The following is a 19,271-nucleotide window of genomic DNA, read 5'->3' on the forward strand; positions in this document are numbered from 1 at the left end:
CCTCTCAGCTCTTGAGACAAACTAACCGCACAGAAACGATCCGGCCAAGACAGCCACAGAGCGGAAAATAAATCCATTTATTGAACATTGAAATATTCAATACAAATGAGTCATATCTCTTCCGGTCCCCAGCACTGCTCTATGGTTTGTTCTCCATCTGTGTACGATAAAACCTCATTAGCGGCTTGGGTGCGGCGCTTCCGGTTTCAGTTTTTGCCGCCAAAGGCTTTCACCTGCACATATGACTCCTTGGCCGTCTTGTCAGATTTTTTTCAATATATTTAGACGCCGACGCTTGTTGCCGCTCTGGCCTTTTCTGATCCCAACGCTATTAAGATGTCTACTTTGCAAATTGCTGCCAAAGCGCCATTAGTCGGCTACCCAGCTTTGATCGCTGCAGCCGTTGTTAATTCCGCCTCCACCGACGCCCCAATCAAGGTCGATTTTGTCGATGACAAGGTTGCCGCCGCCGACCAGAAGTCTGCTCCGATCAAGTTAGTTACCGGTGGCACCACCGTTTACGAAACCACCGAAGCCCTCAACGTCCTTGCTGACACCTACCCAGCCGCTTTGTTGGAAAGGGAAGCCTCCCAGACATGGGTCAAGTTTGCCTTCGAAGAGCTTTCCGTCAAGGACTTCAAGAAGTTGTCGGTTTCCTTAGAAAAGCTCGACGCCCACCTCAACTTCCGCTCCTTTGTGCTCGGCAATCAGATCACCTTGGCTGATGTCGCTGTCTGGGGTGTCTTGAGGGCCAACGCCGTCATGGGCTCTGTTATCAAGAACTCTGTTTACATCAATGTCACCAGATGGTATTCGTTTGTTGAGTCCGACAAGCGTTTCGGCACTGTTGTCGAATTGATGGCCGCGTCGCTTGCCGAGTTGAGAAAGAACGCCAAGGCTGCTGCCGGTGGTAAGAAGGAGGGCCACAAGGCTTCCTTCGACATCGAATTGAAGGGCGCCAAGGACGGTGAGGTGGTCACCCGTTTCCCACCTGAACCATCGGGATACTTGCACATTGGCCATGCCAAGGCTGCTATTCTTAACAAGTACTTTGCCGACATGTACCACGGTAAGTTGATTATCCGTTTCGATGATACCAACCCGTCCAAGGAAAAGGTCGAGTTCCAGGAGTCCATCACTGAGGATTTGAAGTTGTTGGGAATCACTGGTGACGTGACCACTTTCTCTTCCGACTACTTCCAGATCATGTACGACTACGCCGTCCAGATGATCAAGGATGGCAAGGCCTACTGTGACGACACCGCCGTCGAGCAGATGCGTGACGAAAGAATGAACGGAATTGCCTCCCCAAGACGCGAACGCACCGTCGAGGAAAACTTGAAGCTCTTTACGGAAGACATGAAGAACGCTACTGAGGAAGGGTTAAAGAACTGTTTGCGTGCCAAGATCGACTACCAAGCCCTCAACAAGACTTTGCGTGATCCGGTCATCTACAGAACTAACTTGACCCCTCACCACAGAACCGGCACTGCGTGGAAAATCTACCCAACCTACGACTTCTGCTGCCCAATTGTCGACTCCTTGGAGGGTGTCACCCACGCCTTGAGAACCATCGAGTACCGCGACCGTAACGCACAGTACGACTGGATGTTGAACGCCATGAAGTTGAGAAAGGTGCACATCTGGGACTTTGCCCGTGTCAACTTTGTCAGAACCTTGCTTTCTAAGAGAAAGTTGCAATGGTTTGTCGACAAGGAGATGGTGTCTAACTGGGACGATCCTCGTTTCCCAACCGTCAGAGGTGTCAGAAGAAGAGGTATGACGGTTGAAGGCTTGAAGAACTTTGTTGTCTCCCAGGGTCCATCCAAGAACATTATCAACTTGGACTGGAACTTGATCTGGGCCGTGAACAAGAAGGTCATCGACCCTATCGCTCCTCGCCACACTGCTTTGAATGCTAAAAACTTGGTCAAGGTGCACTTGGCCAACGGCCCGGAAAAGCCATACTCCGAGAAGAAGCCAAAGCACAAGAAGAATGCAGAGGTTGGTGAGAAGGATGTCATTTTCGCCGCCGACTTGTTGTTGGAGCAGGAGGACGCCGCCACTTTGGAGGACGGTGAAGAAGCCACCTTTATGGACTGGGGTAACGTTATCATCAACAAGATTCACAAGGAAGGTGATGTCATCAAGTCTATCGACGCTACCTTGCACTTGGAAGGCGACTTCCGTAAGACCAAGCACAAGGTCAACTGGTTGGCTGACACTGCCGATACTGTCAAGGTTGACTTGGTTGATTTTGACCACTTGATTACCAAGGACAAGATCGAAGACGGCGAAAACTTCGAAGACTTCTTGACCCCAGAAACCGAGTTCCACACTGCCGCCATTGCCGACTCCAACGTTTCCCAGATGAAGGAGGGAGATATCATCCAGTTTGAGAGAAAGGGTTACTACAGATTGGACCAGGTTTCCAAGGACGGCAAGCCAGCTGTATTCTTCACCATCCCAGATGGTAAGTCGGTTAACAAGTATGGTGCCAAGAAATAATCGAGTCAGGCGAGATATCTGAGTGTTTAGGTTTCTAATTTGTCACTTTTAACAGTGTAGAATACCATGTAGATACAAAGGGAAGTGCTTTTTTTTTATATCTTGACATGCTGGTAATGGACCTCGGCCAAACAACGTACCAAACTATTTGCTCTCAAGCCACCTAGATTTCTCCGCGAACATGGACTCCACATTTTCGCGCGGCAAAAAAACAAAAACACATGCATTTAGCTCGTTCTCAGCGATTACAGTACCGTTTAAGTCCCTGCCATGCCCAAACAAGTCCGCCTGAGGTCACTTTCGACTCCTGCGGCCACCACAATATGGCGTTTGCTCAAACTCGAGATCCAGGGCAGCAGTGAGCCGGATGTGCGCGACAAGCAGCAGCGACGCGAGCGCACCGTGTCCAGCAACGAATCGTACGAATCCATTGTGAACATGCTCCGAATGCCGTTTCAGTTAGAGAAGTTTATGTGTTTCGGCCTTCTTTCGTGCTTGAACCTGTTTCTCTCGTTCTTCAGCATCTTCCCGCTCCGTTTGGCGATTAACGTGGCGGCCTTTCCGCGCGTGGCATACGCAAAGCTCGCGGGCCATGAAGCCGCCGTTCCGCTCGCGTACACCAAAAACCTCCAGAACGACTGCATCTCTACAGGACTCATCTGGGCGTCACTTCACATTCTCTTCTGCCAGCTCGACTTGTCAAAAATATATCACGGAATCCGCGGGGAGGCCGCTATCAAGCTCTACGTGATCTTTGGAGTGCTTGAAGTGGCGGACAAGTTGTGCTCCTCCCTCGGACAGGATATCTTGAGCATCTTGTTCAATTACGATCTCTGGGACATGGAGGATGCTTTCCGCGATAAGCGAAAGTTTTGCGTGCAGACGCTTAAATTCATGGGCTTTTTTGCGGGCGCCGTTGTGTACGTCGTCATCCACAGCTCCATCTTGATCTACCAGACAATCTCGCTTAATGTGGCAGTCAACTCTTACTCCAACGCGTTGCCCACGCTCCTTCTTTCGCTCCAGTTTGCGGAAATCAAGTCCACGGTGTTCAAGAAGTTTGAGCGCGAGTCGTTGTTCCAGGTTACCGTTGCGGACCTCGTGGAACGCTTCCACTTGTTCATCATGCTCACCATCATCGTTCTCCGAAACCTCTGTCAGCTCAACATTTCCAGCAGCACCAGCCTAGGGTTGATCCCCAGCTCGTGGCTCTCTGCCAACTCCCCATACCAGTGGCTCAACGTGGTGGTATCCCCAATGTTGGTCGCAATGGGCTCTGAGGTGGGTGTGGACTGGTTAAAGCACTCGTACATTACCAAATTCAACCGCATCCGTCCGCGGGTATACAAGCGCTTTTTGTACGTAATCAGCTTGGACTTTATCACCATGACGTTTAAGAATAACAAGGCTGCGGGGGACGATTATCTGGTGATCTATCTCAACAAGCGGCTAGGACTACCCCTTGTGTCGTTGTTAGTGTTGTTTTTGCGCATGACCATGCCTCTAGTGGCGTCTCTGGGCTCGTGGTATGGTTATCTTGTAGCCCCGGCTGTTATCTTTGCCCTTGTGTTGTTTGCCAAGCTTATTTTAAGCATTTGTTTACTCCGGTGGGCTAATTCGATCAACAGGGCGGCGATGGTTCTGAATTCAGCTCAAACACCATCTCAAACACCATCTCAAACACCATCTCAAACTTCATTTCAAGCTTCATCTCAAGTTCTTTTATCTCAAAGTTTGGACGAAGATTCGATCTTGCGATCTCGTCACCCTCAGACAACCCGTTCACCTATCCGGTCGCTTTTCCTTGAGGCCAGCACCCCTGCTAGAAACCTCTATGACACCTTGCACACGGTAACCCATCACCGCAGCGACGAAGATGACGTAGAGATCCTTCAAGACTTTGCCCCGGGAATCCCGAACACGCTGTTAAACGAGATTAATCCGCTGTTTCGGGCCGAGTTGTATGAGAATGAGAGAATCCCGCCTAACAAGGCGGAATTGCGCACCCAAAAAGTGGTTAACTCGGCACGGAAAGGGCGCGAAGAGCGCGGGGGGCGAAAAGAGCGTGAGGGGCGAGAGGAGAGCTCGAAACACAACACGGACGACTTGGAAAGTGTGCGGAGATACGACATGGTGGGGAAGAATATTTGGTAGAGGTGAGTTGAGAATTAGAATGTCGCCTTTATGGAGGAGAATCTCCTGAACGGGGGAACTTCCCGGTGAAGACAAGGAATACATGCGAGCCAAGCAAGCTCACCTATGACTTGTTTTAACCCGTTAGGGATTTCCTCTTGCATTACAGATGTATCCACTGGTTTAAGTCGGATATCCGTAAAGATCATAGATACACTTAGGTCGTGTGGTAGCCCCATCTGATTTCTATCACATTAATTTCAAGGGTGTAGGCTTACTGCCAGTATACCACGGAAACGAGCATTAGCCAATACTATTGCTAATCCTGGAACCTAAAAATTTTTAGGGGAAAATATCCTCAAGATTTCTGGACAGCCCACCGTTTATATCTGGTCTTTCACAAGACGTAATCCATCGGGAATTCCGCAGCAACTGGAGTTCGCGGAATGACTTGCGAAAAATTAGGGCACGCACGGACATCTGGGTATAAATGCTTGGAACCTAGACTGTCCCCCAATCATTCCATCGTCGTCCCAATTTAGCCCAAAAATCTACAAAACTTCCCCCAAACTCTCTTATGTCCGAATTAATCACCGTTGACCGGTTGCTACTGCTCATCTATCCGTACTCCGTACAATCGCGGGCCACGCGCAGCGGCACCTCATCTCTCGCGCTCACGCCGCCCCAGGCGTCGTTGATGACACTCACGCTCATTGAGGAGCTCGCGGAGAACCATGCCGCCCCTGATGTGGCCAAGCTCCTCGTGCGTTTTCTCACCCCCGAAGCGTACCAGGAAATCGTTCAAGAGCGCACCATCAACCACATCTGCGGCTACATTCTCTGCGGAAACCAGCCTAAGGACAGCAACAATTCGCCTCAGATTAACTTCCGAAGGCCGTCGATTATTTTGCCCAACACCTACTACTCTTCCTACTGCTGTAAGCTCCACTACCAGTCATCCTTGTTCTACGAAAAGCAGCTCTCGCCGGAGGCGTTGTTCGCGCGCACGCTGGAGATCTTGGAGAAGCCGTACGGCGAGTGCGCGTACGAGCGTGACTTCAAATTGCTCGACGATTTGATCAGCCGTTCGGAGGAGCTTCACAGCGGGAATGAAAAGTTGGTGGATCTCATCCAATCCATCCACGACTTGAAGATCGACGGAAAGAAAAACGACGATGAGCTGCAATTGGCAGGGTTGCTCAGAGACTTTCACATAGTGGAGAAAGAAGGCGGGTTGCAGGGCGAAATCGATGCTCATACGTACGGCGGGAAGTACGATAATAACGACGGGGTGGATGACGAAAACCACGGGATGTTTTTACCATAGAGAGTCAGAAAAGAACAGTGAAGGTGTGGCCGGGAGTGTTGGAGACCAAAAAACTCCGTCTTGTCATGTACGATAGATCTCACGAAGTTATGTATATCTTGTTACCCCTTGGGGTTGACCATTGAAAGTTGTAGATTTATTATATACCAACCCGATACTTTACCGGACTGGGTACGCATGAATATAAAACCGTTTGACGCCTATCGCCTCTCAAGATCTTTTTGTTCGAGGCTGAGAAGGGGGTATTTCAACCAGGCTCGTGCTTCTATGCATACCTTGCGCCATTCTGTAAACCTTACAAGTGGAAGCGGCTGTAGACTTCCAGGGTTTTATCGCGATGGACAAACCGACTCGACAATCGCCAAATTGTAAAGACAGCTGATCTCATAAACTGTCTCACCTGAGAAATCATACTTTGCTGTCTCGAGAGCGACCCATTCGAAAGAGCCAATAGCACCCCCAATTGGCACGGTGAAGCCAGTCTAGAGTAGTAACTCACGTGGCTTGCAAATTTGGAATTTCGACTTTGTGGCTTTTCATCAATATCGGGCTAAATTCACTGGATAGAAACCTACTACACTATCTGTGTGGAGATAGCGATGACCGTTGTCCTGCACTCGCCCCGCCCGCACCAATCGGTGGATCTGCTCATTACGCACAGCTCACTGCTGGTGGCAGGAAGAGCCACTAGACCATATACCCAGCCAACTATGCACAGCTACTACTGGTCAGCTACGGCTGCCAAGATCCCTAAACGAAACCGAGACGTAGCATTTGCTTCAAGGCTTATTATTCACCATTGCGGTATATGGTGTTCGTCTTTTTCAGCATCTCCGCCCTCGTTCGGGCCATAGCCAAATAGGGATATTCCCGTTCCTGCCGTATGTGGCAACTGCGATCGCACACCGCGCTTAATTTCTGACTCAGCGATAGGCAGCTGAAGGATTTTTCCCGCGAGCAAAACGGGGAGCATATAAAAGCTCGTCTTGCTGCTACAGTTCCTCTTCACTCGCACCTAAAGTCATTCTTTGCTTACATCTACCACAAGGTTTTTTTTTTTGCACCTGTCAACTTTGAGTCATACTTGACACCCAATGCTCAGACACCAAACAAAATTCGCCGCCAGAGCTGCCGTCAGAGCTGCCGTCAAGGCTAACGTTCCCCTCGCTACCAATGTCGTCAGAACTGCCACCTTGCCAGTCACCCAGCGTTACTACTCTACCAGATCTACCGTCGTCCAACTCTTGAACAATATCGGATCAAAGAGAGAGGTCGAACAGTACCTCAAGTACTTCACCTCCGTCTCACAGCAGCAGTTTGCCGTTATCAAGGTCGGCGGTGCAATCATTACGCAGCAGTTACCCGAGCTTGCGTCGTGTCTCGCGTTCCTATACCATGTCGGGTTGTACCCGATCGTGTTGCACGGGACCGGGCCGCAGATCAACGACATCCTCGAGAATGAGGGCGTGGAACCGCAGTACGAGGACGGAATCAGAATCACCGACGAAAAAACCATGTCGGTGGTGCGCAAGTGCTTTTTGGAGCAAAACTTGAGATTGGTGACCGCATTGGAGAAGATGGGCGTGCATGCTAGACCGATCACCGCCGGGGTCTTTGGCGCCGAGTACCTCGACAAGGACAAGTACCAGTTAGTGGGGCGGGTCAACTCCGTCAATAAAGCGCCAATCGAGGCCTCCATCGCCGCAGGTGCGCTCCCGATCTTGACCTCCTTGGCCGAGACCCCATCGGGCCAGATTTTGAACGTGAATGCGGATATTGCCGCGGGTGAGTTGGCGAGGGTTTTTGAGCCGTTGAAGATTGTTTATTTGAATGAAAAGGGCGGGATTTTCAACGGAAACACCGGTGAAAAGTTGTCTGTCATCAACCTTGACGAGGAGTACGAGGACTTGTTGAAGGAGTCGTGGGTCAAGTACGGCACCAAATTGAAGATCAAGGAAATCAGAGACTTGTTGATGCACTTGCCAAGGTCCTCCTCCGTCGCCATCATCAACGTTGACGATTTGCAGAAGGAATTGTTCACCGACTCCGGTGCTGGGACCTTGATCAGAAGGGGCTACAAGCTCGTCACCAAGCAGTCGCTCGAGGAGTTTGCCAACCCGGATTTGTTGAGATCGGCCTTATTGAGAGACCCTGCGATTCAGTCCGGTGAGGTTTCCGTTGCGTCATATTTGAAGGAGTTGGAAAACACCTCCTTTAAAGCCTTCGGTGACGAACCGTTGGAGGTTTTGGCCATTGTCAAGGATGTGAACGGGGGCAAGATTCCAAAGTTGGATAAGTTGTTGTCCTCGCACAATGGTTGGTTGAATAACGTGACTGATAACATTTTCAATTCCTTGAGAAAGGACTTCAGCAAGCTCTACTGGATTGTGAACGAAAACGACACCAATCTTCCTTGGTACTTTTCCAAGTCCCAGGGCTCCTTCGCGTCGAGAATGAACGGGGATGTGTTGTTTTGGTATGGGTTGGACTCTGCCGAGGCGTCGCAGTTGATCAAGCAGTTTGAAACAGACAACTCGTTGACCAAGGGGGCTTCCTTCAACGGAACCCAGAAGCGATCCTTCCACACGTCCACCAATGTCAGCAGAGGCTTCCTCGGTGTTCGCTCGTACTCCACCAAGTCTAGTCCTCCACCGCTCACCACCACCAACCCTAACCCCCCGTTGCGCAATACCACCAACACCAACATCTCGCGCGTGGCGTTGATTGGTGCCAGAGGGTATACCGGCCAGAACTTGATCCACATGATCGATACCCACCCGTACATGGAACTCTCCCACGTTTCCTCTCGCGAGTTGAAGGGCACCAAGTTGGAGGGCTACTCCAAGGCTGAAATCACTTATGACAACCTCCAAGTCGAGGACATCAAGAAGTTGGAGGCCGAGAATGCGGTCGACATCTGGGTCATGGCGTTGCCTAACGGTGTGTGTAAGCCATTTGTCGAGGCCATCGAGTCAGTAGCCGGCAAGTCCAAGATCATCGACTTGTCAGCTGACTACAGATTTGACACCACCGGTGACTGGGTTTACGGATTGCCAGAGTTGAACGACCGTGCAACCATTGCCAGTGCCACCAAGATCTCGAACCCGGGCTGCTACGCCACCGGTGCGCAGGTTGCGATTGCGCCGTTGAAGGAGTTCATCAGCGACAGACCAACCATCTTCGGTGTTTCCGGCTACTCTGGTGCCGGCACCAAGCCGTCCCCAAAGAACGACACCGCTCTTTTAGCCAATAACTTGATCCCATACGCCTTGACCGACCACATCCACGAGCGCGAAATCTCCTCCCAGTTGGGCCAGGAGGTTGCCTTTACCCCGCACGTTGCGCAGTGGTTCCAGGGGATCTCCCACACCATCTCCATCCCGTTAAACAAGAAGTTGACTTCCAGAGAGATCAGAAATATCTACCAGGACAGATACGAGGGCGAGCAGTTGATCACCGTCACCGGCGAGGCGCCGTTGGTCAAGGACATCTCAGGCAAGCACGGCATCGTGATCGGTGGGTTTGGTGTCAACTCCAAACAGGACAGAGTTGTCGTTATCGCCACCATTGACAACTTGTTGAAGGGTGCCTCCACCCAGTGCTTGCAGAACATGAACTTGATGTTGGGCTACGATGAGTACGCTGGTATTCCAGATGACGTCACCATTAGCGACTACTAGAGTTAAAAAGTTAAATTACGATATACTCATATTTTTGTTAGGTTGTATTGTGGTTGAGTTGTAGGCTTGAAATTGTGCAAGGGAAATTACATGGGTAAATTAATGAGAAAGAGGTATTCCCGTGTTCACGCAATAAGGCCTCCCAAGGTGACTGAACTTGCATTGGTTTTCAGGGCTCTAAGGATAAACTAATAGTGTGGACACCATTGCTTAGACTCGACGGATGCTAGACCCATGGAAAAAAAATGCTTGCTGCCTGCATTTGCACGTGACACTCATACAAACTCGGAGGCGTAAGCACAAGCGCATCAGAGGATACCAGCTTTATCTGACATACACCACTGGTCCAATGTTGGACAGCGATACCAAGCAAACTATTTATTTATCCCCCACAGAACATGTCTAAATTATCATATTTGCCAGGTATGCTAATTTCCATAACCCTTTCTCGAAGTTTTACTAACCTCCACAGCCCTTGAAGACGCCAACACGCCTTTGTCCAAGGAACAGCTCACAATTCTCCGCAACCAACTCTCAAAGGAGCAGCCAAATATCTCCATCCAGTCACAGTTCAATTACGCATGGGGCCTCATCAAATCGGCGCTGAAGGATGACAGCAAACAGGGGATTCGCTTGTTGAGTGAGATCTACAAGGAGTACCCACAACGCCGCCGCGAGTGTCTATACTACTTGTCCATCGGGTGCTACAAGGTTGGCGACTACTCCAACGCCAGACGGTATGCTGAGGCGCTTTTGGAGAACGAGCCAGAGAATACACAAGCCCAGCAGTTGAAGAACTTGATCGAAGATAAGGTGGCGAAGGAAGGTTTGATCGGGATGGCCGTCATTGGTGGGTTTCTTGCCGTTGGGGGTGCCGCTTTGACTGCAATTTTGACTTCCAAAAAGTCCAGAAGGTGAGTAGAGGAGTGGTGCCAATAAAGGTGCACATCTGCGAACCCCAGCCGGCGGTTTATCCATAGACATAAGGCAGTACGTTTCCTTTTGTTATAGCAGTATATCCTTTTAGCCTATGCATTCATGAAAGCTTGTGCATGTGTATGATTGAGTTGTATCTATTTTCCATGTATTTGTGGTTTGAAAGTGGTTTTGATCATGGAATGAGAGTGAGGTGTTAAGGTGCGCTGCTTTGCACAAGGCATGCCTTAGCGGGTACGAGACTTTGTTTAAATTTCGTTAAAGGATCTCAATACGGTGAGCCGGGATATCAGGATAACTATTTTCGGTATACTTTTAATGTTGAGGATACGATTTACATTATTAGAAGCCAACAATTCACATAACTCCAGAACCGCAAAAAAAAAAAAAAAAAAAACTATTAAATGTAACCCCTTATTTACTCTTTCCCTTCCTTTATTTTCCTTAGTAACTTCGTAAACCATTCTCAATTCACATCCATAGCAATATCAGCACGCTCACTGAATAACTCGTAGGCGGGGTTCAGGCCGACGGGGAACCGCTTCACACAGCCACAACCGACACACGTAATACACAACACCTCACTCTTTGTATTATTCTTCTTGGAAAGGTTCTCCATTTCCATAGTTGCGCTGATCCCAACCACTAGTCTTCTATGACACTTTTTGCACCCCGATCGCTTCAATAGGGGCGTGGTCTTCAACACCACCTTCTTTGCCACTAGATCCATGCTTCGTGAATACGCTCGTGACAAGATCTCGTACTTTACATGCTTCAGGGAAGGACTTTTCGGGTTAACGAGCAATGTGGATGCCTGGTGGAGAAAGTTGACTCGGCAGTAGTGGTCCTTGTGTGGTATAGCCTTGGGTGGCTTGCACGGGATGATCTTAGTATTTGGATCAATAGTTTTTCCCATTCTAAACTTGTCAGAGGTTTATGTTTGGCTATTGTATCGTGACAAGGAGGTGGAATTTAGTGTAATAGAAAGAAAAAGGTGTTACATCTTAGAAACACCCAAGCGCCTTTCTTACTGTCCTCCTGTAGGTAAGTGCAGGGCAAAAAAGTTTCATAGTCACATGACCCAACGGCTCGCGCGGCTTAAACTACCAAGCGTATCTCACTAGGACAATATCAAGTATTTGATGCATAATTCCATTTGAAAGATTTGCCAGAGAAGTTATGATCGCCATTATGCAGTTTTGGAAGTCTCACCTCTGAGAAGTCCTTTCACCGTAAAGGATAGACACGCAGGCACGTTTCCCGTGAAGGTTTGTGGAAATGCGTGCCCCCACCACTATATGGAACCGCGCACGAAACGTATCACAGCCGTGTTTTCCAAGGGCACAAAACCGGAATCGTTATACAAAACAATAACAACCGAAACCTGAACTACCCTTGTTATCCCTTTTACACAACATCCAGCGGCGGGCTCAGAGCGATTTAATCTGCATATATACATACCATTTCTATCGTCATATTGCATCCGCGTAGCCCCATGATCTACGCCCCTTCCAATGACTTCTAACCATGCCAGCTATGGTCTGAAACTGCCCTACACACGGGTCTCTGAAGCCGGATCCTACTATACGCATCAAAAACACAATCTTCATGAGGATGATGAGACGTCGTGTCTTCCGCCGCCGCTTAGCGCGTACAGCTTGGCCGTTTTACAGGACAAGGCGACATCGCCCACGCCCGACCGGGGCGTAAAGCTATCGCCAGCCCATCAGACAGCAATAACGGGGATCTACGAGCTAGATTTTCCGTCTAGAAGTAGGGTGAAGCTGTCGGTACACTTTACGGAAACATCCGTCCACCACCGATCCTCGGCTAACAACACCCAGCTAAGCTTCAACTGCGCCCCTAATACCCCTTTCACAGAAATCTCCGCCAACAATACCCACAATACAGACAAACCCCTACTGGTTCTCCCCACCCAGGATGAGTTGAGTGAGTTTTCTACCCAGAACCACTCCCAACGAACATACTACACCCCGAACCCACCCACCGTTCTGCAGACGCTCATGCGGGGCCGCAACCGGCGAATGACCCGGATCGGTCTTGGGCCGCCGAAAAGAGCACTTCGCACCAGTGACACGACCAACGAAGATCTCAAAGAGGCCAAGAAGGAGCCGTCATACTACGAGTATTTGGATCTGCGGTTGGAGAGCGCCCAGAAAAACAGTTTCGACGATTTATCCGAGCAAGCGCTCTCACGGGAGCTCGACAAGGCGCAGCAATCTAGACTCGAGAAGCTCCGACACGAAAAACTCGACCTCGAGCGGTCCAAGTTGGAGTTCCGCAAGAAGCAGTTGATGGAGCAAAAAACGGAGGCTGAATTGGCCGAGCGCATGCACAGAGACTCCCTTCTCGACGCCAAGCTCAGAGAGGAAGCATCGGCGGAGATACAAATCAAGCAAGAGTATGCCGAGAGTAAGTTGCAGTTGGAGAAACAGTATGCTAGGTTGAAGGAGTTGGAATCGGCGGGAGCGCGCCGACCGGAAAAGCTGCGCGACGTTTCGCGAGAGGTGGATGAATTCATCAAAAAGCCGCGGGTTGGCGAGGAACTAGCGCGCCTCGGCGTAAGGGCGGATGCCGCTAAGAAACACATTGAATACGTGCCACGCCAGGCCTTGAGCGAAGTGCCTCCCAACCAGCTCAGCTCTAAACCCTGTATTGACTACAAACACAAGGCCATGCTGGAAGCTCCGTTGATCCAGGTCCTTGCTGATCCCCCAGCATCGCGCGATAGGCCCAAAAAACAAATGTTCCAAATTAATGACACCCAGTTTGAGAAGTTGGAGCTCATCGGACGGGGCGGCTCGTCCAAAGTGTACAAGGCCAAATCGATGCGCAACAACCGCATCTACGCGATTAAAAAGGTCTTGTTCGATCAGTTTGACGACGCCAGTGTGCATGGCTTCAAGGGCGAGATTGACTTGCTTCTCCACTTGCGGGAAACCACTGACCGGGTCGTCAGGTTGATCGATTACTCCATGACCGATGGCTCTTTATATCTCGTGATGGAGTGTGGCGAGATCGACCTCGCACACGTGCTTAGTGACAGAATCAAGCGGCCGCTAGACATAAACTTTGTGAGGTACCACACCATTGAGCTCTTCAAGTGCGTGGAATCCGTGCACCAGGCAGGTATTGTGCACAGCGACTTGAAGCCTGCAAACTTCTTGTTCGTGCGTGGCACGCTCAAGTTAATTGACTTTGGGATCTCCAACGCGGTTCCGGAACACACGGTAAACATCTACCGCGAGTCGCAGATCGGAACGCCAAACTACATGGCCCCCGAAGCTTTGGTGGAGTCCAAGGGTTTCAACATGTATGAAGACGAGGAGAACGACGCTCCAAACACATGGAAGGTCGGGAAACCCTCGGATATCTGGTCGTGTGGGTGTATCTTGTACCAGATGGTGTACGGCCGTCCGCCGTACGGGAGCTATTCCGGCCACCAGCGACTCATGGCGATTATGAATCCGCAGGTGCAGATCCAGTACCCTGACCGCGGCCTTGGTGAGGTGTTGGTCCCCCAGTCCGCGATAGCCGCGATGAAGCAGTGCCTTGCGAGGGATCCCAACGAGCGGCTCTCGGCGTCGGAGGTGCTTGTCGGACTGTTCCTCAAGCCGAGGGTTGTTTCCGAGGAGTTTATCAAAGATTTGGTGCACAGTGCCGTGGACTACGGCCACAACAACCTGGTGGGCGATGAGGTGTACAACAGGCTTGTGGAGACGGTGATGCACAAGATTCTGGAGCTTAACTATTAGATTTTAATGATATGACGATGACTGCTTGTATTGATGTAGTAATTAGGTATTTGGGAAGAGTGAGCTAGGTGGAATGACGGATATCAAACTTCCACCAGACCTGTGGTATGGCAATGGTTTTCTAACCCCGATCGGTATTGATGTTAAATACAACGGCATCCAGACCTCACCCGCCATTCGTAAGTGACGTCGCAATCGCTTCTATTCAACTACAATCGTCTGCGTCTTTTCTACTTTTAAATTACATATAACGTTAGGTGCAGTGCTCGCTAGCGCGGCCCGAGCTTCTCCAACACCCGTGGACCCTGCTCCTCCCACTCCTGCTTGGAAATCCACATGTGGTCCTTGTCCGCCATGATGTTTGCCAACACCGCACCACCGATAAACACCATATGTCTTCTTCTTGGCGGATCCTCGATTCTAACCTTGAACTTGTCCAAACGGCTCGGGTCACCCTTCAACACGCGGGTCAACCACAACTGCTTCAACTCTTTGGTAAGACGCGACGGCAAGCCCGGGTACATTGACGACCCGCCAGAGAGCACAATCGCCTTGTACAACGTGGATCTAATGTCCACGTCGGCGGACTGGATGGTGTTGAACAAACACTCACCCACCCCCGGCTGCTCAACATCCACCAAGCCCGGCTGGAACAAGCACTCAGGGGCCTCGAATCTCTCGGAGCCCACCTTGATGATTCTGCCGTCTGGCAATTCGTAGCTCTCCACGAGGGTGGTGGTCTCTTGGGCCAACTTTGCATCCAAGCTCAAGTCGTACGACACGTAGCAGAGCTTTTCCTTGATCTGGCGCACGGTCTCAAAGTCCGCGGTACGGTTGAAGGCGTACCCGCGGCGAAGGAGGAGATTGATCAAGTTTCTGGTAACGTCTCTCCCGGCCACGTCCAATCTCTTTGTCAAGTGGTTCAATACAACCGACTCGTAAACCGGCACAATGTGCGTGACACCATCCCCCGAGTCCACCACCACCCCGGATGACAACCCCTGGGCGTACAAGGCCAACACGGCCTGGATTGCCACGTACACCCCGCCAAAGTTGTACTTCTCGAACATCACGTCGCACATCTTCTCACGGTTGCGCAACGGGTTCATTGGCGGCTCTGTGAGCAAGACCTTGCGCCCGCTAGTTTCGATTTGCATACGCTCGTAGAAAGCGTAGTCCCACAAGTGCTCCATGTCTGCCCAGTTCTTGATGATCCCGTTCTCCATCGGATACGACACCTGCAACATGGATCTCATCGCGGACGCTTCGTCACCGCACATGATGTCTTTGATTTCAATGTCACCTGTGACTGCGCGTTCCTCCGCTCTCAAGATCGGTCTCCCGACAATCGATGGAAAGGTGTGGTCTGGGAAGTTGGTGCCTGCTCTCCCGATCTTTACGAAACCAGTACCCTGGTCGAGGACTAAGCGGTTAGTACGGAAAGGGTGCGTGATGGATGGGCTTACTTACCAATTGGCTGTTCGTTCATTGTGTGTGTAATTGATGATGAGAGGAGCGAGAAGCGAAGCTGGAGCTGAGTCGTTTATGTCGTTATCGGTTGAGGCCGGGAGGTGCCGGTAAGTGCACGTCCAAGGGGCTGGGCGCACGCAGCGATGTGTCCGATAACACAACCAATAAGGCTTATTTTCTGTGTTTTATTTCTAACCTAATGGATTTCGTCATAATGTGAACGTTTGATTTATTCAAGTATTGGTTACTGTGCGGACAAACGGAAGAAATAATTCTGGGATTACCCAAGAATAGGCGATAGAGATTGGTTGCATAGCCTCGGCCAGCTGGCACGTCAATCTTTCTGCTTTTCCGCTGGCATCAGAAGTACGCTACATCGAGGTTCTGCGACAGGCGATATCTCTACATTCTATCCAGAATATGGGCCTTCTTTTCCTTTAGAAAAAGGTGAGCTTTTGCTTTTAAATTAGTGGTGCACTGAATTTCTGAGTGGTGCAAAACGTCATATTTGAGCCCAAAAATTTTGTCGATCAGACTGGTTTACCATAGGGCCCTATAGCTCCGTTGAGATAGGCAGGTTTGATTAGGTTTAACCTAAGTTTCGGACTTACCCCCCTGTTTACATAGTATATCATGTCCAACGATAATTCAAAAGCCCTAAACTGAAAGCAACAATAGAATAAGCTTAGAAAGGTGTGATACTTTAAGCGTTTATAAATACTTACCCGTCTCGTCCTCCAAGTACTTGTAAAACTCTGCACCAATCTCATTCTTAGCCGCCTCGGCAACGTCCCCTCTGACCCTGCCAAACCTGCCCCAAGGAATAATATACGCACCATTGTTGGTGGTGGTAATTTGTGGAGACAACGCGGCAAACAACAGAGCATAAGCACCATACCGTGCATCATAGACAAGGCGGTCAAGAATCCTCCCAGTAAGGCCAGTAATACTCAGCTGCATGTTTGTATTCAAATTCCCCGGATCAACAGAGATACTGACAATTTTTGCCGCTTCTTCCGGGTGATTTATGCTCCATTGGGAGGCCATGATGATATTCGCTGCCTTCGATTGGCCGTAGTTTCCCCATCCATCACGTTTAACGTCGTTCAAGTCGTTCAAATCCACACCGTGCTTAGGGGCAAACGCGTGAGCGGATGATGTCACCCATATAATTCTAGACCGGTTATTACCCTCCCCGTTCAACTGACTGGCGGTATGGTGCATCATTGGCGTCAAGAGCTTTTGCAATGCAAAGGGCCCGATGATATTCGTACCCAACTGCAACTCGTAGCCCTGCTTCGAGGTGGAGCCTATTGGCGTAAGCATTACACCGGCATTGTGAATCACAATGTCCAACCGGGATTCCTGGGCGAAAAACCTTTCGGTAGCTGGCCTGATGGTGGTCAAGTCGCTCAAATCAACTTCGATAAATTCAACAAGGGCATCATTGTGCTGCAGCTTAAGCTCCTCGATGGCCTTCAACGCGGTGGTTTTGTTTCTCGCAAAAATGTACACCTTAGCTCTAGCTTCAACCAAAAGCTTGACGCATTCAACGCCAAGACCCGCGTTTCCGCCCGTGACAATCACCACTTTCCCGGTTAAGGATGGGTAATCCTTTGGTAAGAAGGCGGGGGGTGGCGGATAGAAGTTTCTGGCCATCTGTGCCCAGTCGCGAAGTCCCATTAACGGCATAATTGAGATGGATAGTTTTGCAAATGGGAATAAGCTTCAATTGGTGGATCTATCTGAAGACGTGCCTTTATTTATGTGAAACCTATGTGGTCGTATATAACTGTGATGATAAATGATGAAATGCGTGTAAAATGGTTAATCACTCGACATATTGTCCAAAAATATGAAACAGACTTATACTGGTGTCCATTTTCCGTTAAAGTTCTATAGAGGTTGATTAGTAATCCGGTATATATATATACTAATTAACAGAGGTCGTAAGACGAGGCGAAGATCGCACAACCTTATATCCGGCACTGGATAAATGGCACATTCCGGGTATCCATAAGGTCTTTACTTATTTACACCATGCGTTTCATTAATGGTAAGCGGCTCGGGACCCTGGTTATAGTGCTTTTCAGTCTCTATCATATAAGGTGCGGATTTTGCTCCACTCAAAGACTTGCCTTACATCCTTAATGACAAAAATTCACGTCAAAAGCTAGAGTAATGTACAGATGTATTAATATATAGCCTTATGCAATGATCTCAGCCACTTCTTCGACCGGATTTACCACACGGATATTTGGATCCATGTAGGCAAAAGTCAAGTAAGAAGTATGGGACTTGATGTCAGACTCAACCTTGGAAACGTTGATCCATTCCCACTGCGGGTCACCGTCTCTGACCCGGACACCCTTCCCAAATGGATTGAACCCAGTTTCCTTGGTCTTTTCCTCAGGCTGTGGGGTCTCGCTAGCGGGCCTCTTGTCACCAATGGACGGTTCAGTACCCTCGAGTGCTTCTCGGGCGATATCGTCCTTGCGCCTCTGGATCCCGGCATCCTTTCTTCTCTTGACATCTCTCAATCTCTCAACGGCATCGTCCACTCTTCTGACCATTTGCTTTCTGGCCTCCCATCTCTTTGCACTGACCTCCACCATCTCGATGGAGGACCAGCCGTGGGCCATCAAAGCCTCCACGGTCTTTGTCACTTGCTCAATACAAGGTGAAAAACAGCAGACACCCACACGAGAGTCCTTGGAGATCACGCTGGATAAGTTTGGGATGGCGGTCCACGGTGATGGAAGGTCCAAAAACACGGCATTGGCCCGGATATCCTTACTAGCACCGTTTTCTTCAATCTCGAAGCCACCGTTACAGACGTCGCGGTGGGTGATTTCGACGTTGGTCAAGCCGTGCTCCTCCAATTCCTGCTTAGCCTCCACGTATCTTGGCTCGTGGAACTCGTAGGTGAACAATTTCCCTTCACGGCCGATGGTTCTGGCAAAGGAGTGCGAGAAAGAGGCGGAGCCGGTCCCGGCCTCAATCACTCTGGTGCCTACCGTGATCCCCAAGCGTTGTGTGATGTAGGAGGAATCAGGGGTGTAGACAATCTGGGTTCTGTGGGGCAAGGAGAGCGTCCAGAGTTCAGGTGAAGGATGTAACAAGTGGATGAATCCGTATCCCTTGGCAGAGCTGATCTGGGCCCCGTAAAGCGAGCCAATCATGTCGTCGTGGGAGAAGATCCCGAAACGGGTCCCCAAGACCTCACCCGCCTTGACATGGATAGGCTTGATAATCTCACGGGAGATCCAGCAAAAGACAAAGTCACCCTCCTCGATTGTGTCTTTATAAGCGGTGAAGGACATGGTTGGATGTAGGAAGAAGCGGTTTTGTTGAATGGTGAAAAATTTATGTAGGAAAAAAAGTGAAAATTTGGTGCGGCGCAAGGAGAAAGTGCAGGAGATATTTATAAGTGGGGGGGGA

The 19,271-nt window shown here is 49.9% G+C and overlaps 11 protein-coding genes across 11 annotated transcripts; 7 read left to right on the top strand and 4 right to left on the bottom strand.

Moving 5' to 3' along the window:
* Positions 1–336: 336 nt before the first annotated feature.
* On the top strand, positions 337–2,508 carry GUS1 (glutamate--tRNA ligase; the record flags this gene model as incomplete). The annotated part of the gene is made up of 1 exon (XM_019131634.1): positions 337–2,508. One exon carries the CDS (start codon positions 337–339, stop codon positions 2,506–2,508), a length of 2,172 nt encoding a protein of 723 aa, XP_018987450.1.
* A 270-nt stretch (positions 2,509–2,778) lies between these two features.
* BABINDRAFT_165613 (uncharacterized protein) lies at positions 2,779–4,662 on the top strand (the record flags this gene model as incomplete). Its single annotated transcript, XM_019130351.1, has 1 exon — positions 2,779–4,662. One exon carries the CDS (start codon positions 2,779–2,781, stop codon positions 4,660–4,662), a length of 1,884 nt encoding a protein of 627 aa, XP_018987451.1.
* Positions 4,663–5,302: 640 nt separating this feature from the next.
* Positions 5,303–5,887, top strand: BABINDRAFT_17037 (RNA polymerase II subunit B1 CTD phosphatase; the record flags this gene model as incomplete). Its single annotated transcript, XM_019130732.1, has 1 exon — positions 5,303–5,887. A coding segment is annotated over one exon (585 nt), but the record flags the coding sequence as incomplete, so codon positions are not given.
* Positions 5,888–6,512: 625 nt separating this feature from the next.
* Positions 6,513–6,942, top strand: BABINDRAFT_116224 (uncharacterized protein). The gene has a single exon (XM_019126882.1). The coding sequence runs from the start codon at positions 6,568–6,570 to the stop codon at positions 6,820–6,822; it is 255 nt and encodes an 84-aa protein (XP_018987453.1). The 5' UTR covers positions 6,513–6,567; the 3' UTR covers positions 6,823–6,942.
* ARG5,6 (bifunctional acetylglutamate kinase/N-acetyl-gamma-glutamyl-phosphate reductase) lies at positions 6,779–9,698 on the top strand. Its single transcript, XM_019128160.1, has one exon. It carries the CDS (start codon positions 7,063–7,065, stop codon positions 9,646–9,648), a length of 2,586 nt encoding a protein of 861 aa, XP_018987454.1. The 5' UTR covers positions 6,779–7,062; the 3' UTR covers positions 9,649–9,698.
* A 348-nt stretch (positions 9,699–10,046) lies between these two features.
* Positions 10,047–10,566, top strand: BABINDRAFT_165616 (uncharacterized protein; the record flags this gene model as incomplete). Its single annotated transcript, XM_019130352.1, has 2 exons — positions 10,047–10,071; positions 10,121–10,566. 2 exons carry the CDS (start codon positions 10,047–10,049, stop codon positions 10,564–10,566), a joined length of 471 nt encoding a protein of 156 aa, XP_018987455.1.
* A 505-nt stretch (positions 10,567–11,071) lies between these two features.
* RPR2 (ribonuclease P protein subunit) lies at positions 11,072–11,452 on the bottom strand (the record flags this gene model as incomplete). The annotated part of the gene is made up of 1 exon (XM_019131394.1): positions 11,072–11,452. A coding segment is annotated over one exon (381 nt), but the record flags the coding sequence as incomplete, so codon positions are not given.
* Positions 11,453–11,988: 536 nt separating this feature from the next.
* MPS1 (serine/threonine/tyrosine protein kinase) lies at positions 11,989–14,389 on the top strand. Its single transcript, XM_019128161.1, has one exon. It carries the CDS (start codon positions 12,099–12,101, stop codon positions 14,358–14,360), a length of 2,262 nt encoding a protein of 753 aa, XP_018987457.1. The 5' UTR covers positions 11,989–12,098; the 3' UTR covers positions 14,361–14,389.
* On the bottom strand, positions 14,379–16,056 carry ARP2 (actin-related protein 2). The gene is made up of 2 exons (XM_019128162.1): positions 15,831–16,056; positions 14,379–15,783 (listed from the first exon to the last, which is right to left on the bottom strand). The coding sequence occupies exons 1-2, from the start codon at positions 15,847–15,849 to the stop codon at positions 14,630–14,632; spliced, it is 1,173 nt and encodes a 390-aa protein (XP_018987458.1). The 5' UTR covers positions 15,850–16,056; the 3' UTR covers positions 14,379–14,629.
* BABINDRAFT_160310 (uncharacterized protein) lies at positions 16,057–17,684 on the bottom strand. The gene has a single exon (XM_019128163.1). The coding sequence runs from the start codon at positions 17,520–17,522 to the stop codon at positions 16,542–16,544; it is 981 nt and encodes a 326-aa protein (XP_018987459.1). The 5' UTR covers positions 17,523–17,684; the 3' UTR covers positions 16,057–16,541.
* A 197-nt stretch (positions 17,685–17,881) lies between these two features.
* On the bottom strand, positions 17,882–19,171 carry BABINDRAFT_160311 (tRNA 1-methyladenosine methyltransferase subunit). Its single transcript, XM_019128164.1, has one exon. It carries the CDS (start codon positions 19,151–19,153, stop codon positions 18,038–18,040), a length of 1,116 nt encoding a protein of 371 aa, XP_018987460.1. The 5' UTR covers positions 19,154–19,171; the 3' UTR covers positions 17,882–18,037.
* Positions 19,172–19,271: the final 100 nt, after the last annotated feature.

Source organism: Babjeviella inositovora (genome assembly GCF_001661335.1).
Source record: "Babjeviella inositovora NRRL Y-12698 unplaced genomic scaffold BABINscaffold_2, whole genome shotgun sequence".
In the NCBI taxonomy this organism is placed as follows: Eukaryota; Fungi; Ascomycota; class Pichiomycetes; order Serinales; genus Babjeviella; species Babjeviella inositovora.